Source organism: Sphaerodactylus townsendi, linkage group LG07 (assembly GCF_021028975.2).
Source record: "Sphaerodactylus townsendi isolate TG3544 linkage group LG07, MPM_Stown_v2.3, whole genome shotgun sequence".
Taxonomy (NCBI): domain Eukaryota; kingdom Metazoa; phylum Chordata; class Lepidosauria; order Squamata; family Sphaerodactylidae; genus Sphaerodactylus; species Sphaerodactylus townsendi.
The window spans coordinates 114,802,116-114,820,460 of record NC_059431.1 but is presented as its reverse complement, the minus strand read 5'-3'; the positions used below and the strand labels follow the sequence as shown (position 1 = coordinate 114,820,460).

The window sequence follows — 18,345 nt, the reverse complement described above, 5'->3', positions numbered from 1 at the left end:
TCCACCCTCAGGAATCTCCCAGTCTGGAGTTGGCAACTGATCTGCTCTCAAAATACCTTTGCCAAGCTTGCAGTCAATACATTTGCCCTTTTTGTTGTGGGGTTTCCAGCCTGTGTGGCCATAGTCTGGTAGATCTTGTTCCTAACGTTTCGCCTGCATCTGTGGCTGGCATCTTCAGAGGTGTATCACAACTACACTGTGTCCAGTGGGAAGGGAATGTTTAGTGGGGTATATATTGTCCATGTCCCATGTTTATCCTGTTTTTCTATCTGCAGGGAACTGCATGAGCGAGTTTATGGGCCTGATCAAAGGACATTATGAGGCCAAGGAACAAGGATTTCTACCGGGAGGGGCCACTTTGCACAGCATGATGACACCCCACGGACCAGACGCTGAGTGCTTCGAGAAAGCCAGTACAAGCAAACTGGAGCCTGAGCGGATTGCTGAAGGGACAATGGTAAGAAGGTCAAAGACCAGCTTTGACAGCCAACTGGTCTGTCATGGTGGTAGCAGAGACAGAAAGTGGCACCAAATCATAGCCAAGTTACGGTGACCCCGTGGAGTTTTCAAAACAAGAGAGGAAGAGAGGTGGTTTGCCATCACCTGCCTCTGTGGAGCCACCCTGGACTTCCTTGGTGGTCTTCCATCCAAGTACTAATCAGGGCTGACTCTGCTTAACTTCCAAGAACTTATTGGATCAGGCTTGCCGGGACCATCGAGGTCAGGGCAGAGATGAACAGAGGTGGTTTGCCATCATCTGCCTCTGTGGAGCCACCCTGGACTTCCCTGGCAGTCTTCCATCCAAGTACTAATAAGGGCTGGCTCTGCTTAACTTCCAAGAACTTATGAGATCAGGCTAGCTGGGACCATCCAGGTCAGGGCAGAGATGAACAGAGGTGGTTTGCCATCACTTGCCTCTGCACAGCAACCCTGGACCTTCTTGGTGGTCTTCCATCCAAGTACTAACCAAGACTGACTCTGCTTAGCTTCCGAGATCTGAGGAGACTGGGGTACCCTTGGCAGTGGCATAGCGCCAGCAGGGCAGAAAGCGATACCAGTGTGGGGGGCATGGCGGGGGGGTGTTCCGGGGCATAAAGCGGGGCTGGGGGGCATGTAGCGTGCCCTGGGCAGGCTGGACCCCCTTGCTCCACCCCTGACCCTAGGCTATCCACGGTAGGGCAAGATCACCATTATGGGCTTTACAAGCCTCGCTCCACAGTTCGAATTTCCTCAAAGGCTGGAGATGCAAAACAGAAGTGAACAACATGATGTGACCTGCTTGTGTTTACAGCTGAACTCACTGCTAGATATTTACAGGCCTGCTTGTGTTTACAGCTGAATTCACTCCCAGTTTTTAACAGGATGTGACCCAATGGAGAAGATTAGGATAGGGAAGTAGCATTTCCCCACTCCCATAAACAATTATCCAAACAGCACATAATGCCAGAGAAAAGCCACCGAAACAAAGATTCTGTAAAGGAACCGTGTCATAGCACGGGGAAATGTGCTAAGCCTAGCAGGCAAGAAGCGGGAAATTATTTTTTTGAAGTCACAGGCAAAACAGACCAGGAAAAGGATGCGACTAAGGATGCATTGTACCCCATTTGTGACACCACACGCTGCAGTGATTCACTTGTGCACCCAGCTGTTGTTGAATTGTGAACCCTATCAAAGTCTTGCCAGGAGATAACAGTCACTCAAATTCAGGAACGTTGAGAAATTAGTTTTAGAAGAATCTGCCTAAATAGATACAAAAATGGTCACAGGATCATTCTCTGAGCATGCTGGAAATGCGAGGACTCTATTCAGAGCACATAACTGAGCTCTGTTGACTCTAAATTGTCTATCACTTTGATTTTTAAACCCTGCAAAGATAGACTGGTGGGATTTCAAAAGGGGATGAATGCTGAATATGTTATTTAGTGGCTGAAGAACACAGCTTCACTGCCCTTTGTGAAATCAGGAACAGCAGAATAAAATTCATGAAAAGAAATAAACTTGTACAAATGTGCACACCTGCACAGATACCAAACTCAGCTTCTCTTGGCAGAACCCATCTATCCAACACATACAGTCCAGAGCAGTGGTGGGATCCAAAAATTTTAATAACAGGTTCTGATGGTGGTGGGATTCAAACAGTGGCGCCGCTGCACACGCGCACCTCCAGTCCCTATTGGGCAGGGAGGTTACTTTAGTAACCCCTTCTCGGCACTCAGAAAAAATTAGTAACCACTTCTAGAGAAGTGGTGAGAACTGGTTGGATCCCACCTCTGGTCCAGAGCATTTATCTTATTCCTTCTAACAGAAGGAAAGATGGAAACATGACGCAGTTCCTATTTACAACCAGATCAGAATAGGGGTCCTCCAACGTGGGGCCCACCACTTTTCCTGATGCCCACCAGGTGCTTTTAGAAAGTGGTTGCGGCCAAGTGGAGCATTTGTCCAGCAAGGCAGAAATTTGATTGCATGGTCAGATTTTTAAAAAAGCGGCCGTTTGACGGCGGCTGCTGCCGCAGCACAGGGACGTTAGATTTGTGTGTGTCTGAAGCTCAGCCACAGAAGCCGCAGGTTCAAAGAGACTGGGGAGGGGGGGGCTGATCTAGATCAAGCTTGAGATCTAGACTATACACATGTGCACCTCTGGAACTCCCAGCTACCAGTCCTTCTCGGCCAGTGAGCTCAATTAACATGTTATTACCCTGTTCCAACCACACAGAAACATCTCTGGTATTGCTGGAAGCGATAGAGCCGTAGCGGCTTGCATCGCGCATTGACAGAATCTGTTCAACAGCCAGTTGTTAGAACGGTGTGTGACGGTCTGCAGCGCACGGTGAATGTGTCGTAGCGCGTCGGATGCTGCAAACTCAGATCCCAGTGGCTTTCGCCGGGCGAGTCTTCTGGTAGCATGGCCGTCACCAATCAGGGCCTGAAAGCGATCCCTGGATACAAAGGCGTGCTTTAAGTGCTGGGAATCTCTCAAGAGCCACTTCAATCCCAAACCCTGAAGTGAAATTGCACCTGAGAAGTGCACCTTCAGCCAAAAAGAATCCCCTGGGGAAGGCGAGGGTCATGCACTTCTGCATCCAGAAATTCAACAATTTCAGGAATGGAATGGGCTGGAAGAGAGACCATCCGGCGGCCCCAGAAAAGTAAATAAATAAAATAAAACCACAGATCTTAACTGTTTGAGAGTTGTTTGTGAGAAGAGTTGGAGATTCCTTCTAGCCTCCCCCTGCAGGGGACCAATCTTTACACAATGCAACTGAGCATTTACTTATTTGCTCTTTCGGCTGTCAGAGGAACCGATAATGAAACAAGTGTCCTACAGTAGTGCCAGCGTGGTGTAGTGGTTAGGAGCAGGTGGACTTTAACCTCGTTTGATTCCATACTCCTCCACTGGAACATCAGACTCGATTTGCTTCCCAACACCTACACATGAAGCCTGCTGGGTGACCTTGGGCCAGTCACAGTTTTCAGGACTCTCTCAGCCCCATCAACCTCACAAGGTGTCTGTTGTGGGGAGAGGAAGGAAAAGTAGGAGGTTAAGAGCTCATGTATCTAATCTGGAGGAACCGGGTTTGATTCCCAGCTCTGCCGCCTGAGCTGTGGAGGCTTATCTGGGGAATTCAGATTAGCCTGTACACTCCCACACACGCCAGCTGGGTGACCTTGGGCTAGTCACAGCTTCTCGGAGCTCTCTCAGCCCCATCTACCTCACAGGGTGTTTGTTGTGAGGGGGGAAGGGCAAGGAGATTGTAAGCCCCTTTGAGTCTCCTGCAGGAGAGAAAGGCGGGATATAAATCCAAACTCTTCTTCTTCTTCTAAACTTGCAGGCAAACCTTGAGCTCTACAGCCCAGCTGCAGCCCCTCTTCAATAAGGAAAATGCACACAAAACATTCTTCAAAGCTGCGTCCTTTTCTATCTAGAAATCCTAACACTGGAACCAATGTTCCCTATAAGCTGCACGGCCACCGAATTGGTGGCTCAGTAGGTGGCTCAGTTCTACCCAGCAGTAGGGAACTTCTACGCCAGGGGTAGGGAACCTGCGGCTCGAGAGCCACATGCGGCTCTTCTGCCCTTGCATTGTGGATCCACGAGCTGAGCCGCCGGCCCCATCCTTGCCCGCCCTGCAGGCAGCAGGGCGGGCGCACCAACTGCCCACGGTCGGCCGCGCCGCGGGCTTCTCCTCTCGCCCGCCCCGTTGGAGCAGGGCGGGCGCTTTCCCAGCGGCCGGTGAGGCCGAGCTGCCGGCTTCATCCTTGCCCGCCCTGCAGTGTTATCTAGTGTTATCTTTATTTTAAATGTCAAAAATTATTTGCGGCTCCAAGTGTTTCCTTTTCCATGGAAAACGGGTCCAAATGGCTCTTTGAGTGTTAAAGGTTCCCTACCGCCGTTACAGAGACCATGGACCAGAACAAGAAATTAAGCTTACAACCCAGAGGCACTGTAGCAACAGCAAGGAGACAGCAGGCCTCCCAGACGTATGAGAGAAACCCACAGGAGATTGGCTTTTCGAAATCCACCACAAGCGTTCTTTATCGCCACCGCTTTTGAAATCAGAATGGCTTCACTCTGCAACACACCGCACACGGGCAAGTATCTGTTAAAGCATACCGACTCAGATAAAAACGGAGAGTTTAATTTACGAAGCTGATATCTTATAACAGTGGTGGCGAACCTTTGGCACTCCAGATGTTATTGACTACAATCCCCATCAGCCCCTGCCAATTGGCCATGCTGGCAGGGGCTGATGGGAATTGTAGTCCATAACATCTGGATTGTCAAAGGTTCGCCATCACGGTCTTATAGTTAAAGATTGCTGACATTTTAACAACTTTTTGTGGGGTTTTTTTGTACATTTACTCTACAATAAGTACTTTTGTTTCAGGGTAGAAAGCATATGATTTCATGAGGATCCTGACAGTATAAGCTATTTGCAAGTGGAATACGCTGACTCGAAGTGTGGCGGAGTCTCCTTGTTTGGAGGTTTTTAAGCAGAGACTGGAGGGCCATCTGTCGGGAGTACTCTTCCTGCATGGCAGGGGGTTGGACATGACGGCCCCTCTCTTTCAACTCTATGATTTTATGATTCCAAGTAGGCATCACAAAAGAGAAAACTCAAAAACTGTACTCATCACAGCAGAAAGGAACCACTAAACCAAAGGTCCTCAACATGATGCGGGTGACAGTGGGTGGAGCTCTTGCTCAGCACTGCTGCTGATTGGCCACTGAAGATCAGATTGACAGTACAGATTAAAATGTTGCTTTAATGACAGCTGCCACCGTCGAGCTAGAGTTATTCTGTGTCATTCCCATTTCCCAGGGTTTTGTTTAAATGACCCCTCTCCTCCTGCGCATTTGGACCTTGTGTGTGTATGGTGCCACCTTCCACAGCAGCCGTTCTGTGACTGCACTCACCATCGCTAGGGTCAGAACTCCAAAGGTGCCCACAGGTCAAAAGTCTAACCGGAGCCCTGCCAGGTGAGAAACTCCCAAAGCTTTCTATAATGAAACCTACCTTGGCTATGGACAAAGCTAGGATCTAGATCAAAGCTACCCTAAGTCTTTAGGTATAGAATTGGCCCACGAGCCACTAAGCGGATGGTCACTCTCCCGCTCCTGCCTGTCCCCCATTTCTGGACTGATACTGCTTCTCTCTGTTCATAGTCCCCAAACATGTGCACATTTTACCATCCCAGAAAGAAACCCAAGGTCTTGCGTTTTAAAATATGCAGACATGTAAGGAATAGATACATTTCAAAGCAAAGAGAAGTATTTTTGAGAAGTAGTTTATTGTAGATGACTTCTTGGAACACAGAAGAGAGAAACCGGCTCCTGAGCAAGGAAAGTTTACTTGCAACAGGCCCAACGCCGCTACACGGAGAGCGCAAAAGTGCAACAGTGTTCAGTCGGCAGCAGTCCAGCACACTGTCCGCAGGAGCTCAGTAGACGATATGGAAGGGCCGCTCATACTTGCCTTCTTGGATGAGTTTCTCTTTATAATCCTGGACGGAAACAGAAGTGCAGGAAATTAGAGCTGCGACATTTCCCAGGGAACCTCAGAATCAACTGAGATGAAGTAGCGAAAACCACAAACGGCAGATGCTGGGCCTTTCGCACTGAAAACCCTAGAGCCAGGAAGTGATGGGGGGATGTGGCCAGAGGTGGGATCCAGCAGGTTCTCACCAGTTCCCGAGAGTGGGTTACTAATTATTTGTGTGTGCCGGGAGGGGTTTACTAATTGAGTCCGCTTTTCCATCTCCACGCCCTCGCCTTCCCGAGAGGCATATTGCCTTTGAACATGAAGGTTCCATATAGCAATTGTGACTAATAATGTAATGCCCTGAACTGGGTTAATCCCTTCCAGGTACTGCAATTCATGGATTCTCAGCCTTTTGTACCTTTTATCTCACCAGTCTCTATCAAAGAACCTGTGTGTTTCACCATTGCTGTGTTCAGATTTGTGAGTTGGGCCATTTTCTATAATGTGATGATTTAGAAATGACCTGGTGCAAAAAGAATTTGGGGGTCATGGTGGGGTGGCTGCCCATGGGAGGGGCATCCAACTCAGGTTTTGCCCAGGGCTCAGGTTTGCCTAGGTACGCCTCTGCCCCCTTTGCTGAGGGGGGGCTGGCAAGGGAACCTGTTACTAAAAATTTTGAATCCCACCACTGGATGCGGCATACCAAACTTTTCAACACAGATTCACCAGATCACTGTTTGCAACCAAAGTTCAAGTTACATTTATGTCCTTGTGTTACTTCAGAAGCTTCATTTCCATAGGACTTTTGAACATTCAAAATCTTGCAACATTGTTATTTTTTCCTCCACTGCATTCTTAGCCCATAGGTGCCCTCCAGATGTTATGGACTACAGTTCCCATTTCCCCCTGCCAGCATGATGCTGGCAGGGGATGATTGGAACTGTAGTCCCTGCTTTTATCTGGAAAACTGCCAGTTTAACACCTGCTTGGCTGCTTGATTTAGCCAGTTCTAAATTACTGTCAATTAGCAAGAACAACTTACCCCACCCTGAACTAGAAGGACCACCATATGTTAGATATTTAAATTTCAAAGGGATTATAGCTGTTAATTGTTACAAGTGGCAAAATGAAATAAAAAGGTAGGGAATGAATGAATTCACTTGTCAACGCCACAGGTTTCCACAAAACACGTATTTTGAGCCAATGCGCTGTCAAAGGTCAAATCCAAATCTCTGCTGGCATATGTCACAATATTAAAATAGTTAAAATTCATACATACCACAACGAAAGCTAACAGATTTATAGCATTAACAGGGCTCCGATAAAAGGAACTAACATAACTCTCCCACCCTATTATATTCTGGATTTGCTACAACCAGGCAAGGGGAAGAGACACAATTATGAGTCCCTATTCCTTTCCTAAGGATGGAAAAAGGGCTGGTTTGTATTCCGATCCTCCGGTTTTGCAGACTCTCCGAAACAGTGCAGCTTTCCCACTGCCGAGTCTCTCCAAACCCACTGTTATAAACCCAGCACCAGCATCCTCTCAGGGGCAAGTCCTCTGTTGGTATATGGGTCCAGACAGATGCTCCATCAGGCTGATGCCAGGCCTGCTCAGAGGCAGCTAGGGCTTGGCGTCGCTGCTTTAGCAATTGAGGCATCATCATTTCCTGAAGCCTCTGGTCCAGTGATATGAGACCTTTTCGAGACCGAGTACCCAAATTACCGGCCGCCAAATACTTATTTATCACGAAGTGCCAATGAAGCGAGGCAACCTGAATGCTGAGAGTTTCGTTTTAGAAACCTGGCTGGTTCCAAGGCACATATTGCTCGGGAGTAAAGCAGTGGTAGTCAGTGGCTTTGCTTTGGAAACAACCATGCAGCGCTTCGAACGGGTGAATGTACAACCCTAGGAGGACACTCAGAGGCTCAAACCTCATTACCAGCAGCCGAGCTTACTCCACAGGAGTAAAGGATCACGCTTTAGTTCTTCCCATGAAAATCAGTGGGGTTTAACAGCGCTTAACAGGGTTACCTACACTGCTTCCCCAAAACTAGGTCTTAGGTTTAGTGCTAATAATCTCCCTGAAATAACTGGACTATTATCACATGACGAACTCTGTGCCCACAGAGAGGGCTCTGAGTGCCACCTCTTGCACCCGTGCCATAGGTTCGCCACCACTGCTCTAGTCTCTGGAGCCGGCTGTGGGGCGAACATTAATTTAAAATTTCCCTGAAGAAACGCTACAAGAACCGAAATGTTTTCAAACAAAACTGAAAAGCATAGAACTTATGCCTTATGTTTCCCCCCTCAGCATTGTAGAACTCAGCTACACTTTAATATCCTGTTGTTTCGCTTTTTAAAAATAACATAATACAATTTCTCTTCATTATATGCACATTCTGTATCACACCCAATACACTACATTCGTTTCGCTTGTATACCTGAAACGCACCAGTAGTTCTCTGAGCTCACGTATTTATACTCACTCTTTCCGTTTTGAAGACGTACCACCAGAAAAAAACGGGCCCGACTGCAAACACGGCACCCAATAAGGACGTTTTCTTGTTGACTCGGAAGTTAGGGTAGACGTTCGCTTTGGCGTAGGTCCACTGAGTCACGGCAGGGTCATCCTGCGGGGAAGAAAGAAGACAGTGACGGAGCTGGCCAATTCAGCACCATCGGCTGCATTTTTATCTCACTCCTTCTGCAAGAAAAGGCAGAACAGAAGGGCGTTTTACCCTAGCCACGTGAGGACAGCCGGCTGTTGCGGATTTCCCGGGCTGCGTGGCCACGATCTGGTGGCTTTTGCTCCTACCATGTCGCCAGCATCTAGGGCTGGCATCTTCACAGGCAGGTCACAGTGTCTCTCTTTAGATGCCACCAGCCATGAATGCCCAGGTGAAAGGAAGGGCTTAGAAACTTCAAACCAACGGCCGCAGAGCCCTAAAATACAACAACCAGTTAGTTCTCAATCAAAGCCACTGACAATACGTGTGAGTGACAGTTTTTTTATAATATTAGAATGTCTCATTGGGATCCATCATAGCATGACTTTATTTTTATTTTATTAGTGCAGTCTTGGGTAAATGCACCGGTTTCTCTGATAATGTTAGAATGTCCCACTGAGATCCATCATGTTATGACTTTATTTCTATTTCCTTTTATTTTATTAGTGCAGTCTTCACTGCATTCACTTGTGTGTGTTTTTGCTCGTTTTTTGGCTCTATCTCTATCTGTTTTGAATGAACTCTTTTCAGTTTGTATCTTTTTTTTCCACGTCCATCAAATATATTGCTAACGTTAATTAAAATGTATATTTTTAAAAGACAATATATGTGAGGTTAGTAGAAAGCGACTGGCCCAAGTTCCCAGAAAGAATCATGAACTTCCCAACGTTTTAATCACTGTGTTGGTGGGACCGCCTAACTCAGGGGGTCCCCAGCTGGGACCCCAATACCTTTCCTGGGACCCGCCAGGTGTGACTAAAAGGTGGGCGTGTCCAGGTGGGCTTCTGCGCCCTTAAGAGCCACTCACGATGAGGTGGGTCCGGCGGGGGTCGTTGAGCTGCAGCAGGAACTTGTGCTTGAGGCGGGCGCGGATGGCCAGGCGCTCGGCCTCGGCGCGGCGCTTGGCGGGCGAGGAGTCGTAGTAGGCCGGGTCCAACGTAGGAGGCAGCGGCGCCAACGGAGCCGGCCGGTAGCTGAAGTTCGACCCCGAAGAGGACGACGAGGACGCCATTTTTGCGCAGGCGCCCGCCCACCGCCCCACGTGGTTGCTTTTGGAAAACACGACCCCCGGCCCGGAAGTGACGCGTCCGCTCGCCCAAAGAGGACAGGCGTCGGAAGTGTCTACGTCCGGTTCCTAATTAGGAGTGGGTGGAATCCTCCATGTGCGGGGCGAGAGTGGCAGAAAGGCCCAAGAATTCATTCTTTCTCTCTGTGTTTATCTACCTGTTTTTCTGCCTATCTTATTTATTTATTCATTTATTTATATTTAAATATTTAAATTTATTTATATTTAAATTTGCCAAATTCGCCGAACTCAGAGTAGCTCACTAAAATTAAAACAAGTTGCACTTTCCACCACCGCTCAGGTACACATCTGTATATCTATTAGGTCTGCTATCATTTTTCTTATCTGTTTGTCACCCTTGCCCTGTCAGTCTATCATGTCTATCTACACCAATCTGTCAAGACTGGGCATGCGTCCATCTACCTACCTACCTGTCTGCCTATCTTGTCTGTCTGTCTGCCTGTCTATCTTGTCTGCCTGTTTGTCTACCTATCTTGTCTCCCTGTCTTATCTGTCCATCTGTCTAGTCTGTATGCCTGTCTTGTCTGTGTCTACCTGTCGGTTTATTTTGTCTGTCAATCTTATCTGTCTACCTATCTGTCTACCTGTCTATCTATCTTATCTGTCTACCTGTTTGTCTGTCTGTCTGTCTGATCTATCTGCCTGTTTGTCTTGTCTGCCTGTTTGTCTAAGTCTATGTTTTCTGCCTGATCTGTCTGCTTGTCTTTTCTGTCTGTCTACCTGTCTATCTTGTCCATCTGTCTACCTGTCTATCTATCACCGTGGTGGTGAACCTATGGCACTCCAGATGTTCATGAACTACAATTCCCATCAGCCCCTGCCAATTGGCCATGCTGGCAGGGAGTTGGTAGGCCATTCCTCGCCTCAGTAAGCTGCGGGGGTGCCATAGGTTCGCCACCCACCTGATCTATCATGTCTGTCCTAACCTGGGCCTCCCATCCCAATGCCTGTCACTGTCTTCACTGTCTTCCTGTCTGTCCTATCTGTATCTGTTTTCAAATCTTAGCAGTGAGAAAGGCTTAAACTTTAACCTGTTGGACTGTTACCATCATCAGGTTTTAAAAGCACGAAATTGACATTTTTGAGGTTTTTAGCCTCAGCCCATGAAGCTACCAACCTCCAGGTGGGGGCTGGAATTCTCCCGGGATTGCAGTTGACTCCAGAGCTTAGTTTTCCTGAACGAAATACCTACCTTTGAGGGGGTGAGTGGACATGATGGCATTATATTCCACTGAGGTCTCTCCCTGCCTTCTCTCCCCAGCCTCCACCCCAAATCCTTCAGGAATTTCCCAACCTGAAGTTGCCAAATCCAGGCTAAAAAATTCCTAAAGATTTGGGGGGGGGGGGGTGGAGATTGAGGACAGTGAGGTTTGTGGGGAAAGGGACCTCTGTGGGGTATAATCCTATAGATCCCACCCTCAAAAGTTGCCATTTTCTCCAAAGGAACCTAGTCTGGAAATCTGGTGTAATACCAGAAGCTCTCCAGGCAGGCCAGCAGCCCTAGCAGAAAGATGGGCAAATAAACATTGGAAGATGAGGTGGCTATAGCAAGGCAGAACAGTTTACTATGTAGGGTGCGAAGGCAAATGCTATAAATGTATCGTGCTTGACCTGATGTAAATTTGCTCACAGCACCACGCTTCCTATCTAGATGAGGCAGGAGGGATTTACTTACCTGCAGTGGGGCCAGCTGCATGTGCTGGACCCCCAGGTGTTCCTTAGATGAACTCGTAAAACTCAGCCCAGCTAGCAGATCCCGGCATGGTCTTCCACCCTTCTTTTTTTACCCCAGAGGCCCTGCTAAATCGCCAGGGCTTAGCAGTCGACTGCAAAAACGAGGTCATCATACAAACAAGTTTATTGCCTTTCAAATGTGCTGTCCTGGTCTTTTGGTAAAGCGAGCTCCTACGCTGTAGTGTATCATCAGACTGGTCCTAACAGAAGGCTTTGCACGGATGATGTCCTCTTGTTAGACGTGATGCCTGCCTCCTAGTACAATCTGTTTACAAAGGGTGGTGCATTGTCGAAGGCTTTCACGGTCGGAATCTCTGGGGTGCTGTGTGGTTTCCAGGCTATAGGGCCGTGTTCTAGCAGCATTCTCTCCTGACGTTTCGTCTGCATCTGTGGCTGGCATCTTCACAGAGAGAGAGAGCATCTTTTCAGAAACACAGAATTCATCTTGTAAACAGCAGCCCCCCACCCCCACCCCACAACCAAAATGAAGAAGTTTTGCACTAGCAATAAAACAACTCCAAATTGGTCTGGAAAAAAATTGTGCTAAAAAAAATGCAGTTGGAAAACCCAGGGGGGAAAACAAAGAAAAGTCAAACCAACTGCTGCAGACACCTGAACATATACAGAAAACAAACAACCCACCTCCTGCAAAGCAGTATGGGGCCCAAGGTAACAAAAATCCTATGTGTCCAAAAGGTCTTTGTTTCATTCAGGTTCTGTAGGGGCCCTTTCTAGAATAGAGATAGGAATGTGACAGAAAGATTCTTCTATACTTCTTTTCTTAGAATTCAAGAACTGCCCCCATCCCTCCAAAAACATTCAGGGCAGGCACAGCAATAGGGAATACCCCTTCTGATCACGGCCCTTCACCAGTACTTAAAAACTGGATCTTAGTGGAAATTAAGACCAGATGGATATAGCTAGCATTGTAGCAGAATGTCTCTGGCTTGAGAACACAATAGAATCTATTTGCATCAGAATACAATAGAATACATTTCCTAGCTGTGGGCTGGGAAATTCCTGGATATTTGGGAAATTCCCGGAGATTTGGAGATTCTGGAGATAATTGTAATTCCAGGAGAATGCCAAGCCTTGCACTCTCTAGGTTAGCAACCCTAGGGTACTAGAATCTTGCCCAGTAGCTTTGAGAGACGTGCATTGAGTTGAATTTTTCTCAGAAAGAAATACAATATAGGAAACCCTTTCAGGACTATGGGTATAGAACAAGGAAGAGGAGGAAGAAGGAAAGGAAGAAGGAAGGAAGGAAGGAGGAAGGAAGGAAGGAAGGAAGGAAGGAAGGAAGGAAGGAAGGAAGGAAGGAAGGAAGGAAGGAAGGAAGGAAGGAAGGAAGGAAGGAAGGAAGGAAGGAAGGAAGGAAGGAAGGAAGGAAGGAAGGAAGGAAGGAAGGAAGGAAGGAAGGAAGGAAGGGCACCTCACACGAGGCAAAGATGGCCAACTTATCAAAGTGGTGGCTCACGATGGACCACTCCACAAGTCACTCAACTGACTCAGAGCCAAGATTTTGAACAAGCCTTCTGTCCAACTAGACCAGGAGTCTGCAACCTGCGGCTCTCCAGATGGTCATGGACTTCAATTCCCATCAGCCCCTGCCACCATGGCCAATGGTGGCAGGGGCTGATGGGAATTGTAGTCCATGAACATCTCTAGAAGGAAGGGAATCTCAAAGGAAACCTAATCAAAATTCCCAGCCAGTAGTCTATGGGAACAAAATGCTCTGGAGAGCCACAGGTTGCAGACCCCTGATTTACTAGACCTTTCACAGTGGTCTTGAGGGCCAGTCTGCTCCAGGAAGGGATACTGCGAAAATTAGAAAAGATAAGTCTGCGCTTTTTTTTTAGAAAACCAGGTGTAATTTTATTAAACCGGAAGTTACATATTTGGCCTAATGAATAGACCAAGAAGGCTTTTCTCCTATAGGCAAGAAGGCTGAAGCCATTGGAAGAGCCTCAGTCCCATAAAACACAACTGAGTAATGGACAGGGCTGGGAAGGATGAATTACTACCACGTGTTTCTGCCCAGTATCTCTGCCTTATTGGGACAATCCCCCTGTGGAAAGGTATGGCCGGGCAGTGTGTGTGTGTGGTGGTGGTGGTGGTGGTAGTGGAGACGTCCAGAAAAAGCATTTCAACATTTCAAAAGATTATTTCACCCCACAAAATGATGGGCAGCTTTTCTCTATTCAAAGTAATAATTCTTCCTTGGGGAGCCTCCTCCTTTGGGGAAGGGCCAGGGAGATAGCTACGGACAGTGGTGGGATCCAAAAAATTTAGTAACAGATTCCTATGGTGGTGGGATTCAAACAGTGGTGTAGCGCCAATGGGACTGGGCCGAAGGGGGCATGTGAGTGGCTGGGCATTCAGGGGTGGGAGCATTGCTGGGCTGGGGCTGTGGCAAAGGGCAGCTGCTGCTCATGTAGATCGCTTAAAGGTGGGAAGCAGAGAATGCTGACAGGCATGAGCTGCCACACACGCCAGTGCACCTCCTGCTAGACTGCTTCAAGTTCTACACTTGCAGCTACTGCTGAGAGGAGGAGAATGAAACTAAAAGCCAAAATCATTGGCAAAATCACCAATTAAGTAACCCCCTCTCATTCTGACACACACACAAATAATTAGTAACCTACTCTCGGGAACCTGTGAGAACCTGCTGGATCCCACCTCTACCAAGAAGGCTTTTCTTCTATAGGCAAGAAGGCTGAAGCCATTGAAAGAGCCTCAGTCCCATAAAACACAACTGGAGTTATATGGACCAGAGCTGAGAAAGGATGGAATGGGGCCAAGACTTGCCAAGTATAATATGACAGGAATGAACAAACCAAATCGGCACACTAACTTGGACTTATGTGTATATAACAATTGTAATAAATGTGTGGATTCAAAGATCTGGCTTGTACAAAGTTATTGAAACAATTATTCAGCATAGGCTGAATGACGGCATGATTATATGCTAATACTAACCCTATTCTAATATCATATTGATGAAAGTCATAAAGCGCAATACATTTACATAAAGTGCCCGTGTCAATAAAACAATGTCAATATACAGTTTTCATCCTATCACTTGTCAAGCGTATATTCAAAAGTCCATATGAGACTTCAAATTGAGGAGTCCCAAGAAATATTTACATTTCCATTTTTATGTGATTTCCCAAATGGAACCTCACAAATTCTCACCACATTAATTGTCAAGCGTATATCCAAAAGTCCATATGAGACTTCAAAATGTTTAATTCCAAGGAAAATTTACATTTCCATTTTCATGTGATTCCCAAATGGAACTTCTCAACACAGCTAGTGTATCCCGTGCCTTGAGTCCATACAGTTCCAACGTACCATCCATTTTGAAGTCTCATATGGACTTTTGGATACACGCTTGACAATTGATGAAAATTGTATATTGACATTGGTCTACACACGTTTCAACCTCCTTCCAGAATAGATTACATCTTCAAGCAACTAATAGTGGGACTAATGGATGTGTTTACGAGGACACAAATGGCTCTTTAAACAAACTTATTGAATTAGATTGACTATTTGATCATTGCTTAAAGATCATAACTTGGAATATTGCTGGTTGGCATAATAAGATCCAGGATGTTGAATTTTCCAATCTCCTAACCAGGTTCAATATCATTGTTTTATTGACTTTCATCAATATGATATTAGAATAGGGTTAGTATTAGCATAATTGTGTTATAAACACATAAGTCCAAGTTAGTGTGCCAATTTGGTTTGTTCGTTCCTGTCACACCTCCTCACTGTGTCCATGGGAAGTCTTGCCCTATGCATGAGGCAGGGTTTAGCAATCTCCCTGAATCTTCAGAGATCACTTCCCCGGGGAGAAAATGGCTCCTTTGGAAGGTGGATTCCATGGCATTATATCCCCACTTTCCCTTGGTTCACCCCCAAGTGTCCGGTAATTTGCCAACCCAGTGCCGGCAACCTGTCAAACCTGGGTCTGAAAATAATAGAAACCACAGATTTGCTCCAAAGTCTTTATTTCAAGACGAATGGTCAACACCAGCAAAGACAAATCTGAAGATCCCGCACACAACGACTCGCCTCTACTTCCAAGAGTTCCCAGCCCCCCTATAGCCAAATGGCTCGCTCGATTCCCACTACAAAGTACTGTCAGGCTGGGAACGTTTCACACGTCACAAATGATAAGATCGGCTCATCCAGCCAGCCAAGGCCTCTGGCAAAGGAGAGTGTGAGAACCGGACACCTGCAGAGAATAAAGCAACACAGTTCTCTTTGCAAATGCCCACCCCCACACACACCCCCAACTGCCAGGCACAGCCCTGACACAACCCTACTTCGTCTGTATCAAAAAAAATCGTCCTCTGAAAGTCCTGGTGGGTTTCAGGAATCGAAATAGGGATGGGTGGAGGAAGGGGAAAGTGAGGATGGGGTATGAGTCTGAAATTGTGTGCATCGAGGAATGCTGCTGTAAATTTCGTTGTGCGTGCACAATGACAATAAAATGCTTATGCTTAAATCAGGATAAGTATCTTTTCAAGGTCATGTTCACAGAAGGAAGTATGAATCCCCTACAGTAGTGATATGCAGTGGCTCAAAAGTCACCCCTGGCTCTTTAACTTGCCACCTGTTGCTCTTCTATTGCCCATTGTAGCACCTGCCCCGCCCCCCGTGGTATAATGAAGTAGGCAAGACACTTGCCCAGTGGGGCTTCTACTTGGCAGGCGGCTCCCATCCTGAAACAAGCGTCACTCTGTTGAGGTTCTTCCTTGCCTTCCTTGACTCAGCTCCAGCTAAGTCTGTGGGCAGAAATCCCAGCTTGGAGTGTGCTCTTATGTCAAAAAACACCCTGCAAGCAGAAAGCAAGTGCCACAAGGGAAGAGGAGAGCAGTGTTGAAGCAGCGGATTTACTCGGAGTAGACCACCTTGTAGGACGCAACATAGACAAGAACTGATGGACACACAGTCACCAGTGCAGTTCTATTTATTGCTATCTACTAACAAAGTGCTTCACCAGACCACAGGTGTTTGTAGGCACACATCACTCTGCTGTCTGTGCTAACTATATACAAAAGTGGTACCAATCAGGTGCCCTCACCTTATCAGGAGTGCACACGGTACAAGCTGTGCACTCAGTCCTAATCTGCACACGGCACCTGTTAGAAGGAGGGTCCAGCTGTCATTTAGATTTTGCTCATCTAAACTTTTACACATGTTCTGACAAGCAGAACCCTTATTTTTCCAAACTCCACCCCCAAATCGCCAGGAATTTCCCAACCTGGGGCTAGCACCCCTATCCCAGAGATGGGAGTAAAGTGGCTTTTGAGGGACATTTGTTCTCAACGTTCCAAGGCAAAGCTGTGACCTCTTAAAAGCAATAGACACGTCTACAGCCCGCAGACTGTTTGGGGTGGGCTGAGGACAAGGGTGTCTCGTTCCCACCTATCAGCCACACATGAGGCATCTGGCATTATCTTCTGGGATTGCCTTTCAACAGCGTGGTTTGAGCTGAGGGTGGCCCAGGCAAAGATGGTGGTTAGCCTATCTTGGTTGGGGCAATCAACCCTCGACAGATCCAACAAAATCAATAACAAAGTCATGATCTTTCTGCAGTGGCAGTCTTTCAAAGACAAGATGTTCCCTGACCTATTTGAGCCTATAATCACTGTAGGAATTCTGACGCAGGGTGACACAGAATGGCGGCCACCAAATGATCCTCCTAGGATCATCCTCCAGGAGCAGCAGTGGCGTAGGAGGTTAAGAGCCCGTGTATCTAATCTGGAGGAACCGGGTTTGATTCCCAGCTCTGCCGCCTGAGCTGTGGAGGCTTATCTGGGGAATTCAGATTAGCCTGTGCTCTCCAACACACGCCCGCTGGGTGACCTTGGGCTAGTCACAGCTTCTCGGAGCTCTCTCAGCCCCACCCACCGCACAGGGTGTTTGTTGTGAGGGGGGAAGGGCAAGGAGATTGTCAGCCCCTTTGAGTCTCCTGCAGGAGAGAAAGGGGGGATATAAATCCAAACTCTTCTTCTTCTTCTAGGAAGCACAGCCAGTGAATGACTGCTGAGGCTTACCTTCAGCCACACAGTGAAGATCCTTGTGCTGTGGTGGCAAAATCTGCACTGCCAATAAAATCTCCAATGGCCAATCAGAAGCCTTGCTGGGCAAAAGCTCACCAGGTCCATCCCACTTTCTAAAAAGGAACCAGGAAAGACATCAGCGGGTACCATGATACCCATGGGCACCAATGCTGTGGACTTGATCTAGTATTCCTGTTACAGCCAAACTAGATGCTGATAACCCAACACCTATAGCAATGATGGCGAACCTTTTCAAGACCGAGTGCCCACATTGCAACCCAAAACCCACTTATTTATCGCAAAGTGCCAACCCTGCAATTTAACCTGAATACTGAGGTTTTCGTTTAGAAAAAAATGGTTGGCTCAGAGGCACGCGTTTCTCAGGAGTACGCTTGGTGAAGCAACCGTGCAACGCTTCAAATGGGTGAATCACGATCCTAGGAGGGTTTGCTCAGAAACAAGCAACTGAGCTTACTTCCAGGTAAAGGATCATGCCCAGGCCAGCCTAGGTGTGTGTGTGTGGGGGGGGGATGATTTCCACCCCCCTCCCACATGATGAACTTTGTGTGGGAGTGCCCACAGAGAGGGCTCTGAGTGCCACCTTTGGCACCTGTGCCATAGGTTCGCCACCACTGACCTATAGTGCCCTCTTATTTTCAGAGGCACTCCCATACTGTTGCTTCATATCTTCTTCCAGGGTTGCCCAGACCATCGCCAACGGATCAAGGAA

General features: G+C 47.4%; 1 protein-coding gene across 1 annotated transcript; it reads right to left on the bottom strand.

The window, feature by feature from the left end:
- Positions 1 to 5,774: 5,774 nt before the first annotated feature.
- NDUFB4 (NADH:ubiquinone oxidoreductase subunit B4) lies at positions 5,775 to 9,780 on the bottom strand. The gene is made up of 3 exons (XM_048502666.1): positions 9,523 to 9,780; positions 8,475 to 8,618; positions 5,775 to 6,006 (listed from the first exon to the last, which is right to left on the bottom strand). Exons 1-3 carry the CDS (start codon positions 9,724 to 9,726, stop codon positions 5,944 to 5,946), a joined length of 411 nt encoding a protein of 136 aa, XP_048358623.1. The 5' UTR covers positions 9,727 to 9,780; the 3' UTR covers positions 5,775 to 5,943.
- Between the last annotated feature and the right edge of the window lie 8,565 nt (positions 9,781 to 18,345).

Coding starts and splice junctions, on each gene's coding strand:
- NDUFB4 (XM_048502666.1), bottom strand. CDS start 9,726: ATGGCGTCCTCGTCGTCCTCTTCGGGGTCGAACTTCAGCTACCGGCCG. Junction 8,619..9,522: donor CCCGCCGGACCCACCTCATC/GTGAGTGGCTCT, acceptor TCTTCCCCGCAG/GATGACCCTGCCGTGACTCA. Junction 6,007..8,474: donor ACGTCTTCAAAACGGAAAGA/GTGAGTATAAAT, acceptor GTTTCCGTCCAG/GATTATAAAGAGAAACTCAT.